We start from the raw sequence: 17,429 nt of genomic DNA, 5'->3' as shown, positions 1-17,429 counted from the left end.
TCCCAAGGACAAGAACCCTCCCAACACGCCAGAGCTCCGCCCAATTGAGAAATACTGGGCTATTGTCAAGCGGAACCTAAAGAAGACCAAAAAAACTCCTAAGGACGAGCAGCAGTCCAAGGCAAATTGGCTTTCTGCGGCGAAGAAGGTGGACAAGGTGGCTGTACCAAATCTGATGGCAGGGGTTAAGCGTAAGGCCCGGCAATTCGGATTTGGAAAAGCGGAAGCCTAACTGAATATTTTTCCTGAATTTTATACTAATTAAACTCGAAAAAGAAATTTAATTTGATTTTTGAAATAAACGATTGAAACGATTTACACGCGTTTTTCCCTTGACCAAATTTTGACCGTATCATCCTTTGTGTGTGCTACTGGATACCCTTAGGGCCCGAGGTAGATTACCTGGTGTTCCAATTCGAGACATTTTGGCAAACTTAGATTTTGGATATTTGTTCCCAATTTACAAATATCTCAAGCTGTCTGACTCGGTCGTTTAGTCCGCTTACCCACGTAAACTCTCCCCTTGTGTGTTCTCCATTTAATGTCTGTTTTGTTTATTTATTAGTACCACCTCTCATCCAACGGGTTCGACACATTCATGAAGAAGGCTGGCCAGAAGATCGGAAACCGATACCAAACCGTAGCTACCGAAACCACAGCTACAGGAGGCCACCACCGGACCCTAATGGAACACTGATATCGAAGAATAAACCCTACAAACCCCTTCCTTTTCCCTTATTAAAATTTTGTTTTTTTTTTTTTTTAACTGTTGAGTCGCCGCGACTATTACGGCCCCCCTCCCTACTAACCAGTGATACAAAGACCCTCGGCACATTTAAACTTTGTAAAAGTAAAAGGCCTTTAATAAACTAGTTGTAAATAAAAAAAAAAAAATCATCCTTTGTATAGAAAGGAGCATTTTATTGAATGTCACAAATACTTTTGTCCATCGAAAAATGGAGGATATTGGGTCTTCTTCTTTCCTTTTTGTTATGGGAGCAAATATGAATATTGGAAATTTGATGTGCTTGCATTTTACACTAAGTAAAAAGCGTTTAATACATAAAAAAATCCTTTAAATAGGATGTTACAATCGTGTTCCATGACGGAAAAAAGGATCAATATAACTCACCCATCTTCCGCTGGCTATCGTTCCTGATCAGCTGCTGATCGGCCGTCATCCCACTGCTGCTGCTCTCTTCCTGCAGCGTCGAGGTCGAGGTCTGTTTGACCGGGCTGTACTCGCCGTTTTTGGCAATCAGCTTGCCCTCGTTACACTCGATGCTTTCTTCGCCCATGGTAGATTCGGAAGGTCAAGCCACTCGGATCAGGCAGAGGAATTGCGCCGTTTCACCGCAGGAGCTAACAGCTGCACAGGTGCAGCTTCCGAGGATGTTCCGCGAGTGCCGGTCTTGAATGCCTCACTCGGCAGTTCATATGTGTTTCACCGACTTCTGGGAGCTATTTAGCTTTGTTGAGTGTGCAAATCAAAACATGGCGCCAGACAAGGTTTTTTTTCGACGGTGCTGCCACCTACGTGGACAGCTTGTGATTTCGAAACACTAGTCAGCCGGATGGCTGATTATCATGACAAATCGTACAGGGATCCAACGCTTTGGTGTGGATGCTTTGTTCGAGCTCTGGAAATAAACAAAAAAAAAACGGCAATTAGTCAAGTGATTAATGATGTAAGTAGCTTAATGTGACGAATGGATGCTCAGCGTATGGCAGGGGGTCTGAAACCATAGAAGATGTTTAACAAACACCTTCTGATGATACCATTCATTGTGTGCATTCCGAAGACAACATGTAGCAGCTGATAAAGGATTTTAATCAGCGCGTTCACTGTTAAGTATTTGCAATTAAACTGATAAGATAAGTTTTGTTCTGAGTCGATTATTGATCTTTTTCTTTTATTATTCATAGCATGCAGTTCGAACTGAATTCATGGTCAATAACATTAAACCATATGAGAGCTTAAAATAGCTCTTTGAATAAGAATTCTAGAGGAATAAATTCTAAACAAATTGCCTCAACATAGTCTGGGCCTTTAATTGAACGCAAACGATCATCTATTTTCAAAGTTCTTATCCCGTTTGAGCACTAAGTATCACTGCTCGTATAGGTTTCCCAATTATCTACGGGCACTTCAATGTGAATTTACAAATAGTTCCATAAATGCTTCTTTACACCGGTCTGAATAACTGTGCAAATGGTAACAACCGTGTGTATGTATATCACAGTAGGCTGTATAGCGGAAACGTATTAAATTCCTCCAGGAAATACCCCGACTGAACCAGCCATATTGCATTGAAGGCGGCCATGTGTTCTACCTCTCGATAATTGCTGGTCGCGTCAATCAGCAAAACTTGTTTCCAATAAGCGATTTCCTCAATTGTGTCAACCAGTAGGTACAGAAATCAATTGTTTTTGTTGTATCATAAATGTAGGAAAGTATAAACACATCTGCGATGACTGATGATTGGTGGTGACGGTTTCCTTTTTCCATTTAGTCCCATTTGCAAGAGAACTTTAATTGAGTGATTTGCACTTGGTGCAGCATGTTCATCGGAAGGGTCGAATAACTTGAGGTCACAGTTGTGAGACAAAAAGGAAGTAGTTTGAGAACGATGACGCACCAGTTCCAAAGAACGTTAGTATTATGTCCTATGCATTCAAGCGTCAGCCAGAAACGTGGTGTTTTTTAAGGTCCAGTGATTCACTGGCAGTGAAAAACAGCTTTTCATATTGCTGTGGTCGAACAAATAAACATAAAGCGATCCTCAGTTTTAACTTTAGTCATTTGGAACTTTCATTTGGAGATTGCTATATAAATTTCTCAACGGAGTTTGATTTGTGGATGTAGAACTAAAGCGCTCCTAGTGGTCGGGTCAGAAAAGTTTTAACAGCACTTTTTTTTACACTCAGAATCAAAACAACCCAAACCCGACTTTGCCAGTACAGCAAAATAAAGTTCAGCTTGCGTTCTTGGTTGTGGGGTGTTTGTCAATTGAAGCTTGAACTGACCACCCCTAACAAACTTCCCTGCGTTTTCAGAGAGGTTGTTTTCGTTACGTCAGTCGTATCGAAAAGAAACAAAAATTGGTACCCAAAAATCTGACTCTACTCCTATAATGAACTTCCTTGGAAGTAGAATAATCACTGCTCTGCGAAGTAGTTCTACCTCCCTGTGGTGCAGAGTGGAAACGTGTCTGCAAGTCCGGCGTATTGCAGATGTACGGCCAAGAGAACTACACCAAATCCACTAGAGGCTGTCGACGGGTCTGCCAAACCCGCGCGGAAGAAGTGGTGCACCCGGGTACTTAGGTACCAGTACTTGGGTGTGTGCGTGATGGTCCAACACGCTTTCGGGGGGTCATGGCCCTGATATGCGGACGTGACCGGAGGGAGAGCGATCGCCAACTCGTTTTGCGCTTCGGTGGGTATAGACCCGATTCACAAAATGAGTAGATGCGCAAAGTGGTGGTCAATGGTGGGCCGATCACTTAGGGACGTGTTTACACGTCAGTGTCGGAGAGGCACATTCTGCCGGAGGTGTCAGGGTTCGACGCGCGTTTCGGGAATTGATGCGCCCGAACCGCGAGTGTGACCTGATGAGGGCGTTCTATAGCCCGATCTGCGCTTCGGGTGGTCATGCGCCCGACTTGAAGATCGGGTAGTTGCGCTGAGTGGTGACTTAAGTCAACACTACTTGTGAGTTCGGAGGAGTCTGAGTCCTACACGTGGCCTAGGGGGCTTACCCCCCCTACCCGCGTGTTTGAACAGAGAAAGTGTCGTCGACAACTCGCTTTGTGTTTCTGGATCTTGGACTGGATTCACAAAGTTAGTAGTTGCGCTGCGTGGGGACCTCATTCACACGATGAGATGTCGGGTCCTTACTCGTCAGAGGAGGGGTCGCGCATCGAGTTGTGTTAGAATGAGGTTATGCTGACAGAGGATTCGGAAACGAATATTGCCTTGGAGCGCACTAGCGCGAAATGACCTCCCACTATTGAAGCAAAGTGTGTCAAACAGTTCGAGGTGGGAACAAAGGTCAGTGGCCCCAGGTGGACTTTATGGCGTAGGGGGTACAGTGTTCCTTAGCATTGTATCATGAGTCGTCCAATTGCACCCATGGACTCAGAGTAGCAAACTGGGGGGCGCGGTGGCTCGCCGTGCCTTAGAATGCAATCCGTAAAAAGGATTTACCACCTGGGTTAACAACTAATAAAAAAAAATACTGCTCCCGGCGAAGAAAAAAGAAAGGAGAAGCGGATGGCGATCTGGGGCAAAACCCGGATTTGCCTTTTACAACTCACAGAAGACGGAAACTCCGGTTAACACTACGCTTAAAGGTCCCAATTTCCGGAAGATTCCGATAACAGAATTTTCAAGACATGAATTCAGCTGTTCCCCAGATCAATCATATCCACGGATAGTTAGGTAATTCCAGAGACGAATGTAGCTCGCTTTTCCATCCTGGTGCAGTTGGTGCATCGTAAAGGTCAGATCGTACCAATTGATTTTAAAAAAGGATATGTGTTTTTCAATTATCTATATAACTGATAATTGAAAAACACATATCCTGTTCCGATGATAATAAATACACTATAAAACAACTGTCATTTCAAAAATCGTGTCGTGTTCAACCAAATTTTGGCTGCGTACTGCTGTTTAAATCTAAGCGAAGTGAGCGTTGTCTTCTTTTTTGTGTTTTTTGCGAAGAAATCTGAAAATGCGTGGCCTTACTCCCGAGCAAAGAAAACGGATTGTGTACAAATGGGGCACTGTGAGTGGTCTTTCAATCAGCAAACTAGCTAAGGAAGAAGATGTGAGTGTCGGAGCAGTTCAAACCGCTTTGAGAGAGTATGGAGAACAGTGTACTTTCGTAGATTCCCTGAGACGCGGTAGGAAACCGGGCTCTGCTGACCCTACAATGGACAAGAAAATCAAAGATTCGGGATGTGGCTAAGAAACTATATACCTCATCGACTAACATTACGCGTGCCGAAGAGAGATTAGAACTTCAGACTCATCAGAAGCAGAAGCAGCCAAAAAGGGGTACCAAATAGGCTGAATCCGAGAAATTCTACGTCAAACTTCTGACCAAGAAATCGGGTTGTGTTATCATGGATGATGAGACCTCAGTACACTCGACTATAAAACTCTGCCTGGACCACAATGTTATAACTCACCGAAGGGAAAGGATTTTCCTATATCAGTGAAACCCATTTACACTGACCAATTTTGGAAAGAAGGTTATGGTGTGGCAAGCCATATGTGAATGCGGTAAAATGTGTCGTCCATTTATAACCACAGATACAATGAATGGCGAAATTTACGTGCGAGAATGTTTACAAAAAAGGTTGCTTTCCTCAATCAAACACCATAACAATCCTACAATCGTTTGGCCTGATTTCGCTTGATGCCACTGCTCTAAGGATGCATTTATTTAAGTGGTATGAAGTTAACAAAGTCACATGTTTACCGAAGACATGAACCCACCATACTGTCCTGAGATTCGTCCAATCGGAACTTTTTGAGCTTTAACGAAGAAAAATCGGAAGAAATAAATGAAACCAGCGGACAGTGTTAAATAATTCAAGAAAAATTGGCCTAAAGTGGTAAAAATTATCGGAGAAAGCAATGTGCAGAAGTTGATGAGAAAGATTGCCGAGCAAAGGAAGAGAACTCGCCTACCTTAAAAAAAACTAATGCTAAATGAATTCTTAATTGAAAGGAAACACTATTTTGCAGTATGTTCGAGAATAATTCTTTTTTTTAAATAATTGTTACTTTTATTTAAGAAAGAAATTGTATTTATAATTTTCGGAACAGTCTATATTGTCTACGATGGTAATAGCTTTTTGTTATTTCTGAACGTTAATAATATGCTCCGAGAACGAAACAGAATCGGGTTTCTTTAAGTTATTATATGATTTTTTAAATGAAGAATTCACCGTAAATTTATTTCATCGACTATAACTTTTATATCCTTTGAGAAAGAAAAATTAAGAATTGAAAGAATATAGACGGATAGAAGAGAATAAGATATTATCTATTTCTTTGAAAATTGGATTTCGTGCAATGTTTTGCAGTCGCAGTCGCAAGGGCTGACTGAAAAGAGGTTAGCGTAAAGAACTCCGACAGATTTTACACTGATTTGACAGATCGCACGAATGTAAAAGTTCACAGAAATGTCGCAGTCATGAGTGCGCAGTCAAATTTCGTGCGCTGCGATTAATAAAAGATGTTTAAAATGAGTGGAAGGGTAATTTTAATTTGAAAAACTTTTCATCCCATTTCCTTTTTTTTGTTCCTCACGGGCTTTCTACCTTGCAGTGGTAGATACAGATAGAATTGTAGCTACCACCACACAATAGTAGGCCATGCGTGGTTCGCCCCACAAGCGGTTGTATTTTGATCTTTTCAGAGCGATCACATGTCATCTTTTTGTTCGTTTGCACTGCAAGTTTCCGCCAAAGAATTTCAAAATTTTATGATTTTTATATTATTTTTTGCTAAAGGGTGATACGGTCAAAATTTGGTCAATATCAACTTGACGTATTTCTTTTAGTTTTGCATTTAAAAACCTAAACTCCTCTCATTTTGAAGGTGTGTGTGTAGAATGTTGCTCCTATTTTGATTTTGGAATTCACTCTTCAGCTGTCAAAATGACGTCCAAGGAAGAAGAACAGCGTATCAAAATTTTGCTCGCGCATCGCAAAATCCAAGCTACTCTCACGCAAAGCTGGCAAAATCGCTAAAAGTTGCCAAATCAACCGTTACAAATGTAATTAAAGTGTTTGGGGAACGTTTGTCTACAGCCAGGAAGTCTGGTTCGGGGGGAAATCGAAAACCGGAAGCCGCTGCGACGACTAAGAGAGTTGCCGGTAGTTTCAAGCGAAACCCTAACCTCTCTTCCCGAGATGCCGCAAATAAGCTGGGTGTATCGTCTACAATCGTGCATCGAGCTATTAAACGAGCCGGACTATCGACTTACAAGAAGGTAGTGACTCCAAATCGCGATGATAAACAAAATACGACGGCCAAAGCGCGATCCCGGAGGCTGTACACGACGATGCTGACGAAGTTTGACTGCGTGGTAATGGACAACGAAACTTACGTCAAAGCCGACTACAAGCAGCTTCCGGGACAGGAGTTTTATATGGCAAAAGGAAGGGGAAAGGTAGCAGATATTTCAAGCACATGAAACTGTCAAAGTTCGCGAAGAAATATCTGGTTTGGCAAGCCATCTGTACCTGTGACTTGAAAAGCAGCATTTTCATAGCTTCCAGGACTGTCAACCAAGAAATTTACGTGAAAGAGTGTTTGAATAAACGTCTGCTGCCTTTCCTGAAGAAACAAGCGTTGTTCCGTACTGTTTTGGCCGGATTTGGCATCTTGCCATTACGGTAAATAGGCCATGGAGTGGTACGCCGCCAACAACGTGCAGGTGGTTCAAAAGGTCAAGAACCCTCCCAACACGCCAGAGCAACTAAATGCATGAAACGTCGAGATCTAGTGTTATTGTTATTAAAAATTTTGCCGACAATCTGGGAGTGAATTTTTATGAGCCATCTATGACTATGAGTCGTAATAATGGTCCTAACATTAATTTTCAAATTCGCATTGTGCCGGTTGCAGAAACGCGAATTGACGGCAAAACAAAGATGAAGAATAGACAAACCCGATATGTCTCTCATTACCCCCACCTCAGTCCTGCTAAAATCCCACAAATAAGTAATTTTTGAATAAAAGTTCAAGATTTGATCACAATCGAATAGGAAGTTTTTCTAAACGTTTTCTTTCAATGGAAATCCAGCCGAAGAGTCTTTATCCAGAACAAACATCTTTAACTTGAAACGTCAAGTGGCTCCTCAATCACTTGAAAAATCAAAATCTTTGGATCAATAGGAAAATGAGTCAGAGTTCCCTTTTGTCAGGTCAGGGCTAAGATACTCGATCGGAAAAGTTGCTACCGAGTGAGTGAGAGTGGCTCCAGAGAGGGCACATGTCTTCTTTGACGGTACGGATTGTTGGACCAGTCAACTCAACACGGATACGTTGAAGATTGAACTACGAAAGAGTACGGCGAACAAGTGGAAGATTTTCCAAACCGTCTAATGGTTCAATGAAAGCGAAAAATTTCTCAAGCGAAATGTTGATTGAGTTGAAATTTGTTGATTTGTCAACAACTTCAAGTACCTAAACTTGTTCACGCGAGCACTTCATCGAGGCTCAAAGTTCAACGGTTGTGTGGTAAGTTAAGGAATGACGTTGGCCTTTCGACAATTCCATTATCTCTTGGAAACTATCAAGACTGAGAAGATAAGCGGTTTTCGATAGCTTTATTACTCAGTAATAAACCACACAATTTTTAAAAGCTTTGAAACGCGGGAAGCTATAAGTCCAATCCCGTATATTATCATTTGAATCTTAACACTAGTTATTTAGCATGAAGATCACTCCGGATATCTCTCCGGAAACTCACTTGAAAAGGTCTGTCGCTTACAAAAGAGGACCATTGATGACCGACTTCTTGTTTACACATTTTAGCTTATTTTTTAGTCTCGCCAAGTACTTGTTCTTACTCTGGTTTCAAAATTTCAGATTCAATGAAAACCTTTATCTTTAGAAACTTTTGTAAACCCTTTCCAGAAGCGTTAGCGTTATGGAGTTTGGTTCAATTTGGGACAAAATTTGGACAAAAACTAGAGCTAGTGATATTTTTCACCACATAGCAACCATCATAACAACTGCCCATATTCATCGCCACCCACGCAATTGATAATGGTATGACGAGGGCACAACGGACGAAATATGTAATCACATTTAAGTTGAGTAATAAAGTTACAGCACCGGCAAGCAAGTGAGTAGCAGTTATACCGTCGTTCGTCAACAAAATTGCCATATCAACTGATTTCGTTCGTATGAACCATGTTGTGGATGGCGGTTCGGAGTGATTAATTTTGTTTTGCATAATACACAGATAATGATTGCTTCGGAGAATGCAGTAATATCTTGCGCTGTGAAGGCTCGTGCTACTCTAATGATTACGCTGGAATGCAATATGGCCCTAGACTATAGAGAGTGGAAGTCGGTCGAAAGAATGTGTAATTGGAAAGGCTGATATCGATCAACAGATGAAGCCCAACAATCTGATAGTCTATCGGAGTAACAATGTTGCATTTTGATTCAATGGTTAATCTTCTATTTTGTGTTGTGGGCCTACTTGGTTGAATAATTCTACTGAATCAAAGCGATCGAAAGATTGCCTTTAATTCAACCACGGTGTTCTTGTAATTCTTGTTTTCCTGAGATAAGAAACTACAAGTTTTTTTCTTAAATATTTTTACTAACCCAGTGACGATACGGTAACACCTCAGGTAGGAGGATTGTACTCTCCAATGTGTGTATTATTTTTATTTGTAAAAAAAAATATAACGAAAGATTCTTTATAGAGTGCATAGAGTGATAACTTTTATACTACCAGCAGCCGAATTCCGGTACTTGAAGAAAATCTCCGAAAATCTCTTCTAGAAAAGAAATTCTAAAATTGTCGTTCTCTTCAAAAAAATGTCTTTTCTTCTTGGCTGATTCCGAAAAAGTAAAGAGAAAGAAAAAAAAACCAAATGTAAGAGAAGAAAAAAGTATAGTTCACCTATTCACCGCTAGACGTCTTTGACGTTTGTTTTCGGTGAGACTTTTCAAAACGACTTTTTGTTGGCACCGTGTTTCTCCCATGTTTCCCGATATTTAGCATGGTAATTAGAATAAAATTATATTTGTAATACTGAAAACTATTTATAACAGCAATATTCAATATTGTTAGATAAAATACTTCAAATCTTGCTCATCGTGCATGCAATTAAATATGAAAAAAACATATCGTTGAGTGTTGAAGGCATAATTGGAAGTTTTGAAAAATGAATCTAGAAAGTTACTTGTTTGTAAACAATCGGATGTGTTGATATGATTAAATATGTTATAGTTGTACATTCGAAAGTGTCATCAAACATCGTTGGCAATATAGCAAACAAAGCTGTGCCATAATACCCCGCTGACTGAGGAAAACAGTCAGCAAAAGAAAGAAGAAGAAGAAAGTGTCATCCTTTAATGGGATAGCGTTCAATTGTTGATCCAGTAAGTTAATAAACTTCTTAGCCAAACATTTTGGCATTCGAAAGAGTTTTTCGAAATTTCCATCCGAAATATCAAATGGATTACTAATATCTCTCAAATAACGACGATGCCGAAGTAGTTCGATTTTTTCTAGGCGTTTATACCACTTTTTTTTACATAGTAATATGATCCAATCATTTGCTCCATTATTTTAAAGTTTTAATAGGTATTAACGTATAATTTAACAAAAACCTCACTGAAAAGAAATGTCTTTTGAAATTTCCGAAGCAAAAATGCCGAAGAAATTAAAAATCTCGTTTTCTATTTCAAACGTCAAAAATTGTCTTCTTTGAATTGACCGGAATGTCAATCTAAGAAAATTTCGCAACGAAAAAAATCCGAAGAGATTGAAAATTATGTTTTCTTTTTTAAACGTCAAAAAATGTCTTCTTTAAATTCACCGGAATTCCAAGACAAGAAAATTTTGAAAATGTCTTCAATAATTTCTTTTCTTTCACGACATTTTTTGCCCGGAATTCGGCTGCAGATTTACTAATCACGAAAATTCTCTAATAAGACGGTAGTGACTACAAATCGCAACGATAAGCAAAACCTTACGGCAAAAACACGATCTCAGATACAGTATAGAACATTGTTGACAAAATTTGATTGCGTTGTAATGGACGACGAAACCTACGCCAAGGCAGACTTCAGACAGCTTCCTAGACAAGTGTATTATACAGCACCCGGAAGGGGACAGATAGCAGAATTATCAAGCACATTAAACTATCTGTACCTGTGGCTTGGAAAGCAACATTTTCGTTGCAACCAGAAAATTTACGTGAAAGAGTGTCTTCAAAAGTGTTTGCTACCTCTCCTGGAGAAACATGACTTGTCTGTGCTGTTTTGGCCGGATTTAGCATCCTGCCATTATGGGAAAAAAGGCCATGGACTGCTAACAACATTCGGGTTGTGCCCAAGAATAAGAACCCTCCCAAAACATCAGAACTTCGCCCAATCGAAAAATATTGAGCAACAGATAAGCAGAACTTTAAAATTACCCAAAAAACTGGCAGCAGCGAGAAGCAGTTCAAAGCAAACTGGCGTTCTGCGACGAAGAAAGTGGATAAGGAGACTGTACAAAATCCGATCGCAGGCGTCAAACGAAAGGCTCTCAAATTTGGACAAGGTCAACAGGAATTTCAACTGAGTATTTTTTCCGTCTTATATACATATCGAACTTAAAAAAAGTACTTTGATTTGTTTTTACTAAACGAATAATCGATTTACACGCAATTTAGTTTGACCACTTTTTGATCCGAACACCTTTACTCCAAGATACTTAAAACATATATACCTACTACCTTTTAAAAAAAAGTCAAAACAGGAGGAATCACGCTGCAATTTAATTATCAATCGAATGCCAAAACGTGATCTAGCTCTCGCGGGGCACCGTCAGCAGTTTCGAACTTGAGCAGACTACGAGTATTTACCAACAGCCACCAGTAGCAGTTGTAGAATGAAACGTCCCGTGAAACTTATCAGTCTACAAACTGTCTGATGTTTATAATTGCGCTGCCAGTTTTTTTTTTACCTTCACAAACTGGTAACATTGTCGCCCATCTCGCACCCATTACTCATCGTAGTAAATGTTCGCTTCAGTCGCGTTAGTACGATTTATTCCGTTCCATTGTGAGAAAAGGGGTTTAATTTAAAGCTTTTGCCTACACTCTAATTCTCCCTGACTCAAATTTGAAGGAAAACAATTCAAAATTCGCCAAAACTGGGGAAACTCAAATTTTGATTAGAACGGCACAACTCAGATATGAATAATAGGGGTTTTCGCGAATTTTGAGTTGTTTTCAATCAGGCATTTTTAAGCAGCATCTGAACGGTCTGAGCCAAAACAACTCAAAATCTTCAAAAATTTGACACGGTTTCGAAAGGGATTATATATTTTTTAAAGCAATTAATTGGAATTTCGGACCAAATTTAATTAAATCAAATGTGTGAAATGAGTTTATTTCCCATCACTTTTTTGTCCAAAATGGTGAGTGGCAGCCATCACTTTCTGATGTTCGAAAGTGACCGTTTGTTTTTCTCCTGTCAACCGACGAATTTTCCGATTGTCTTCTCGATCCTGGAGGGCGTCCTGACGGTCTGCTGATCAGCCGGTTCCATCGATCCCATAAGCGAAAACCTTTGCCGCATCCGGTGGAATTTCACCTAACAAACTGGAAGACGATCGGAGGAGTTTGCTACTCAGCTGGGACTTCCACCGATCTCAGTGATGAAATACTGCACCGCATCCAGTACAAACCAACCTAAAGGTGAACAAAATTTGTAAATACATAAAAACAGAACAAATTTTACAATCTCATACTCGTTGACGTCCCCTTAGCATATAGGAACTGCCACACCCGGCGGGAATAGACCTGGAGAAGAGTAACAAAATTATGAATCGCTGAAAATAAACAAAACTATTTAATTTATCAATCTTACCTGTCGCACTTTTCGCCGTAGTTGATGATCAGCAACCAGCACTAGATGCTATTCTATGAGCAGCCGATATTATTTCCCTGCGGCCAACAGATAAATTTTCCGATGAAAACATCAGACCGAGAGCGTCCGAAGCGATCTGATGTTCAGACGGACCTTTTACCGATTCCAGTGGCGAAAAGTTGCGCCGCAGCTGGAGAAAACCAATCTAAAAAGGAACTATGTAATTAGATAAATACAGACATACAACAAATTTTAAAATTTTACCAGTCGCAGTTCATCTAACTTTTGTTTTCAAAACGATCACTAACTTTTGTTTTCGAGATGCTCTGAGTTGTTTCCATTCATACCCAGTGAAATAGTGTGCGTCTTCGCTAAGTCAACGAATTTCGCTACCGCTGAAGAAAAACAACTCAAAATTTTGATGGATTTCAACTCAGTTGTTTTCATCTTCATACATGGTGCGACTCCTGAACCAAAACAAATCAGTCTCTGAATAATTTAAAATTACCGTGTACCGCTGAAGAAAACAACTCAAAATTTTGATGGATTTCAACTCAGTTGTTTTCATCTTCATACATGGTGCGACTCCTGAACCAAAACAAATCAGTCTCTGAATAATTTAAAATTACCGTGTACCACGTTTTGTCCCGACTGACAGCCAGATCAAAACAATGCCAACGCGATAAGTTTCAGTTACATGTGTATGCAGAAGAGGCGCTTTTTTGCCAATTTTCTGAAAAAATCCAAATGTGAATAATTTTGTTTTTAAACAAATCTAGATCAAAACAACGGCAAAGATTTTTTAACAGCTTTGGTAAAGGTTATAACCAATGCTTATAAGAGTCTTTTTTGGGTAACTTGATGAAGACAATCCCCTTTCCCCCTTCATCTTACACTATCTATCCATGGGTGTGATGTTGGGAAGACGCGCCGTTGTTGCGTGATTCGTGAAAATTGTGTCCATGGAAATACCACACGCGTGCTTTAATTTTACGCATGCCTTGATTTTGACAGTTCAAAGCTATATATTTGAATGTTCAAGGTTCTTCTAATTCTGCGAAGTGGGGCACACACGAGGCATCAATTAAAGTACCTCGATGGTGCCTCGCACGGTAATTTCAACAAAACAACGATAAACGATTATATAAAATTTCTGTCAAAGCTTTAATTCCAAAAGTTCAAACGTTGAAACATTTGAAAAACTCAAAAATCACCAAAGGAGGGAAGTTTTTCAATACACGGAGAATAAAGCCAACTGTTGTTACAATTATTTCAGCTAGTTATACCAATCATCGAAGTGTAGTTGATTTTTTCATTTTCAGCTATAAATATAATAGATTCAACTACAAACTGATGATTGATCATAAGCAATCAACTATTAATATGATAAATTCAACTGTAGTGATATCATTGATTCAACTGTAAATATGATAGATCCAACTACAATGGTATGATTGATTTTAAGCATTCAACTATAAATATAATAGATTGAACTATACATTTCTGATTGACCTTTCCCATTGAACTATAAATATGAAAGATTCAACTATAAATTTTTGATTGTTGCAACTAAAAAAATGATTCATTCAACTACAACTTTATTGATTCTAGGCATTGAACTATAAATATAGTAAATTGAACTATATTGCCATGAGCAAAAAAATTCGCGGCAATTTTCTAAAAAAGCAACCGTGATCGTAAATCGTGATACCAGCATGCGGGAATAAGTTATCCGAAGCCGTTTCAACCTGTGTCCATACGCAAAACCGACCAGGACGTTATTCCGGTGTGTGTTCCACTCTCCGGCTGCCCGCAAAACCATTTCGATAGGCGAAATCGAGATTTCCAAGGTACCCTAAATCTAGATGAAACCACCCATCCATCATCGAGAATTTTTTCTGTTGCCCGGAGGAAACGAAATGCGGCTCGTCGATCATTGGAAAGTGTAGATTGACTACTGATCAACGAAGGCGACGGGTTATCTTTTAAAATTTACAATTTTTGTTTGTTTTCAACGAAATTCTAACCTAGTTTTCCCCCTCTAGGTCTAGGCCATGAGTGGCAGCTTTCTGACCCTGCCACTGAGATCGGTGGACTTTCCGGCTGGGCAGTGTTCAGCAGCAGCAGGATAAGTGGATCGAAGTGTAATTGTATTCCTGTTCGGAGGCTGAACGAGCCAGAAATAAAATTAGAATTTTGTTTATTTTGTGTTGTTAATTCAATAACAAATAAACACAAAAACGAAAAATAATTGGAATAAAAGCTAGAACCGGCTAGAAAGCAACAAGTAACATGATGATTTCCAAAATAAACATTGGTTGAATCTACAATATCCATAGTTGATCTCATAAAATCAATCATAGAAATATAATTGAATCTATTATATCTACAGTTAAGTCAACTATACCAGTATAGTTGAATTTTCTATATTTATTGTTGAATGCACAGCAACAATCATACAATTATAGTTGAATCATATATGTTCAGAGTTGAGTGCATAAAATCAACCATAGGACTAAACTTGAATCTATTATATTTATGGTTGAGTGTGAATATAAATCATACACATATATGTAGTTGAATCTGTTGAATGCACAATATCATAAAATTGAATGTTTAATATTTAAAGTTGGTTGAGAATTAATAAGAAATATGATTAAAAGTAAGTTGAAAATTGTTGACAATATCATACTTTTTTCTCCGTATAATTGTCCGTCTACTAGATGAAATCGTGACTAATGGAAATTTGAAAAATCGAATTTTTAGTGTTGATGCCAAATTACTTGAAAATGCGTAAAACTTCGAAATCTGGTTTTATCTCTAATTGATTGTTGCAAATTTTTACTTTATGAAACGAAGGATTAAATGCTACCAATTTAGTATATCAAGTTACTTTAAGAGTCGTATTAATTTTGAACAAGATTATCCAATGGTTCATTTGATAAATTTTGAGATTATTTTAAAATGTAACAACAGGCGGAAAAGATAAATTTCGCGTATTTGGTCCGCAATATGTCAACAAATCTACAGTTATGAATTGCGCAACCCCATTCAGTGCGCTGCGACACAAAAGATTTTTGAGTACCAAAATGAGATAATGTTAATGGGGCTCTTTTGATTGCTGTGCTTAAAACAGTCAGTTTAGTATAAATTTTCCATCGTGTGAGAAAAATTGCAATATGTACATGAGTTTTCTCTGCTAACAGTGTCAACTGTGTTTTAGGGTGTTTTAGTTGCATTTCTGCCATCATATCTAATGGTGGCGCTAAATTTTTTTGTCTCCCGGTTTCCTTTAGAGTCGAGAATCTTTATATTAATTATTTTTGCCACAAGCTCTGCAAATAACATTTCCGATTTGTAGCTTTGAATTTAAAGGCTAAATTCTGTCTTTGATTCGGAAATCTGATTAAAAATTCGGGCTTATTACAGAACCGGAATCGAGAATTTTCTTAAGTGACCTTGTTGCAAATCCCTTCAAAAAGTTTGTTAAGCAGCGATATAAAACAGACTCTTACAACAAGGAATGTGAATTATATGACATGCAAACAGATGCAAATATTTGCTAAATAAATACACGTTTTGTGTTGTGTGTTTACCTTCTTCAGTTTGTACAGCTAAATACATTACAATAATCTGTATAAAATGACTTAACTTTAACATCAAGCATCAAAAGTTAACTAAAGTTGCAGTGAAAATGTTCACTCTGGTGCTGTTCTTTGGAATTTTCCCTATATTAGTATCGGCTGTTAACCAAGGTGCAAAGTGTACGGTACCTCCAAACATCCTGACGAAGCTGAAGGAGTATTCTGAAGAGCCAACCGATGAAAAATACAAAGTGTTATGGGCAGAAGTTGATAAAATATCCAACCAGACACACAATATGCCGATGAGAAGTCTGACGATGAACGTGAAATATATTGCTTCTATCAATCCGATAATACAGAACAGTGGAAACGAGCTTGTTGGGGATTTGAAGAAATTATATAAACAAAAATTCGCAGAGATTGCCAAAATTTTCACGAATCAATCCTCAATAGATTGCGAAGAACTAAGAGCTCAACTGAAGCCGTTGTACGGAGAGTTTTCTGAAAAGATAAACGAAGGATTCAAACGAATTTTCGAAAAATTGAGAAATCAAATAAGCGAGAACAAAACCAATTCCGATACTCCGAGCTTGGTACAGCTGCTTGGAAAGGGCTATCAATTGACACAATATCTCACAACGGTGATGTATGATGCAAAAACTTTTTTTCACAGTCTTGAACTTTTTTCGGATTCGATTGATTTTCAAACGTTGGATTCATTTGCGATTGATAAAGTAAGTTTCGTCAGCAATGATAGCTATAGTTCAAAAGACCAGGGAAGACGTACTCTCATCGGATATCTTTGCTGGCGAAAGTCCCAAAATGTTGGTTCACCCAATAATCAATTGATCCATGATGCAGTTAGAAGAGTTTTTCAATCTACATCAAAGGAGAGTAAAATCTCTTTCTGTGTTACACAACAGATTTGTAATGATGACAACAATAAATGTACAGTAGAAGATTTACTATAAGATGAGTCACAATAAAAAACAATCATAAATAATGTTCGAGAAAATATATAGTTTTGTAAACTGGAAAATCATGTGTGGGTCTTTATATCATGATTCAAATGCACATTGAGAATTTCGATCACATTTGAGGCCCTCAGAGCCAAAGGGTTATGAGTGCAAAAAAGAAGATACAGCTATTTCAAGCTGTATTTAGTTTTTTTCTTTAGATTTTTAAAATTTGTGTTACTTATGCACTTTCACGTTCGAA

General features: G+C 38.7%; 1 protein-coding gene across 2 annotated transcripts in view; it reads right to left on the bottom strand.

Annotated features, from left to right (window-relative positions):
* The window catches only part of LOC129737757 (monocarboxylate transporter 12), a 45,227-nt gene that overhangs the window by 10,599 nt on the left and 17,199 nt on the right, over positions 1–17,429 (bottom strand). For both annotated transcript variants that reach the window (XM_055728923.1, XM_055728920.1), the window contains exon 2: positions 1,133–1,640. In XM_055728923.1, the coding sequence (XP_055584898.1) occupies positions 1,133–1,298 (166 nt within the window). In that variant the 5' untranslated portion in view covers positions 1,299–1,640. The remainder of the gene's footprint in view (positions 1–1,132; positions 1,641–17,429) is intronic.

This window comes from Uranotaenia lowii, chromosome 1, assembly GCF_029784155.1.
Source record: "Uranotaenia lowii strain MFRU-FL chromosome 1, ASM2978415v1, whole genome shotgun sequence".
NCBI lineage: Eukaryota > Metazoa > Arthropoda > Insecta > Diptera > Culicidae > Uranotaenia > Uranotaenia lowii.
This window is presented reverse-complemented; position numbering and strand designations above follow the sequence as displayed.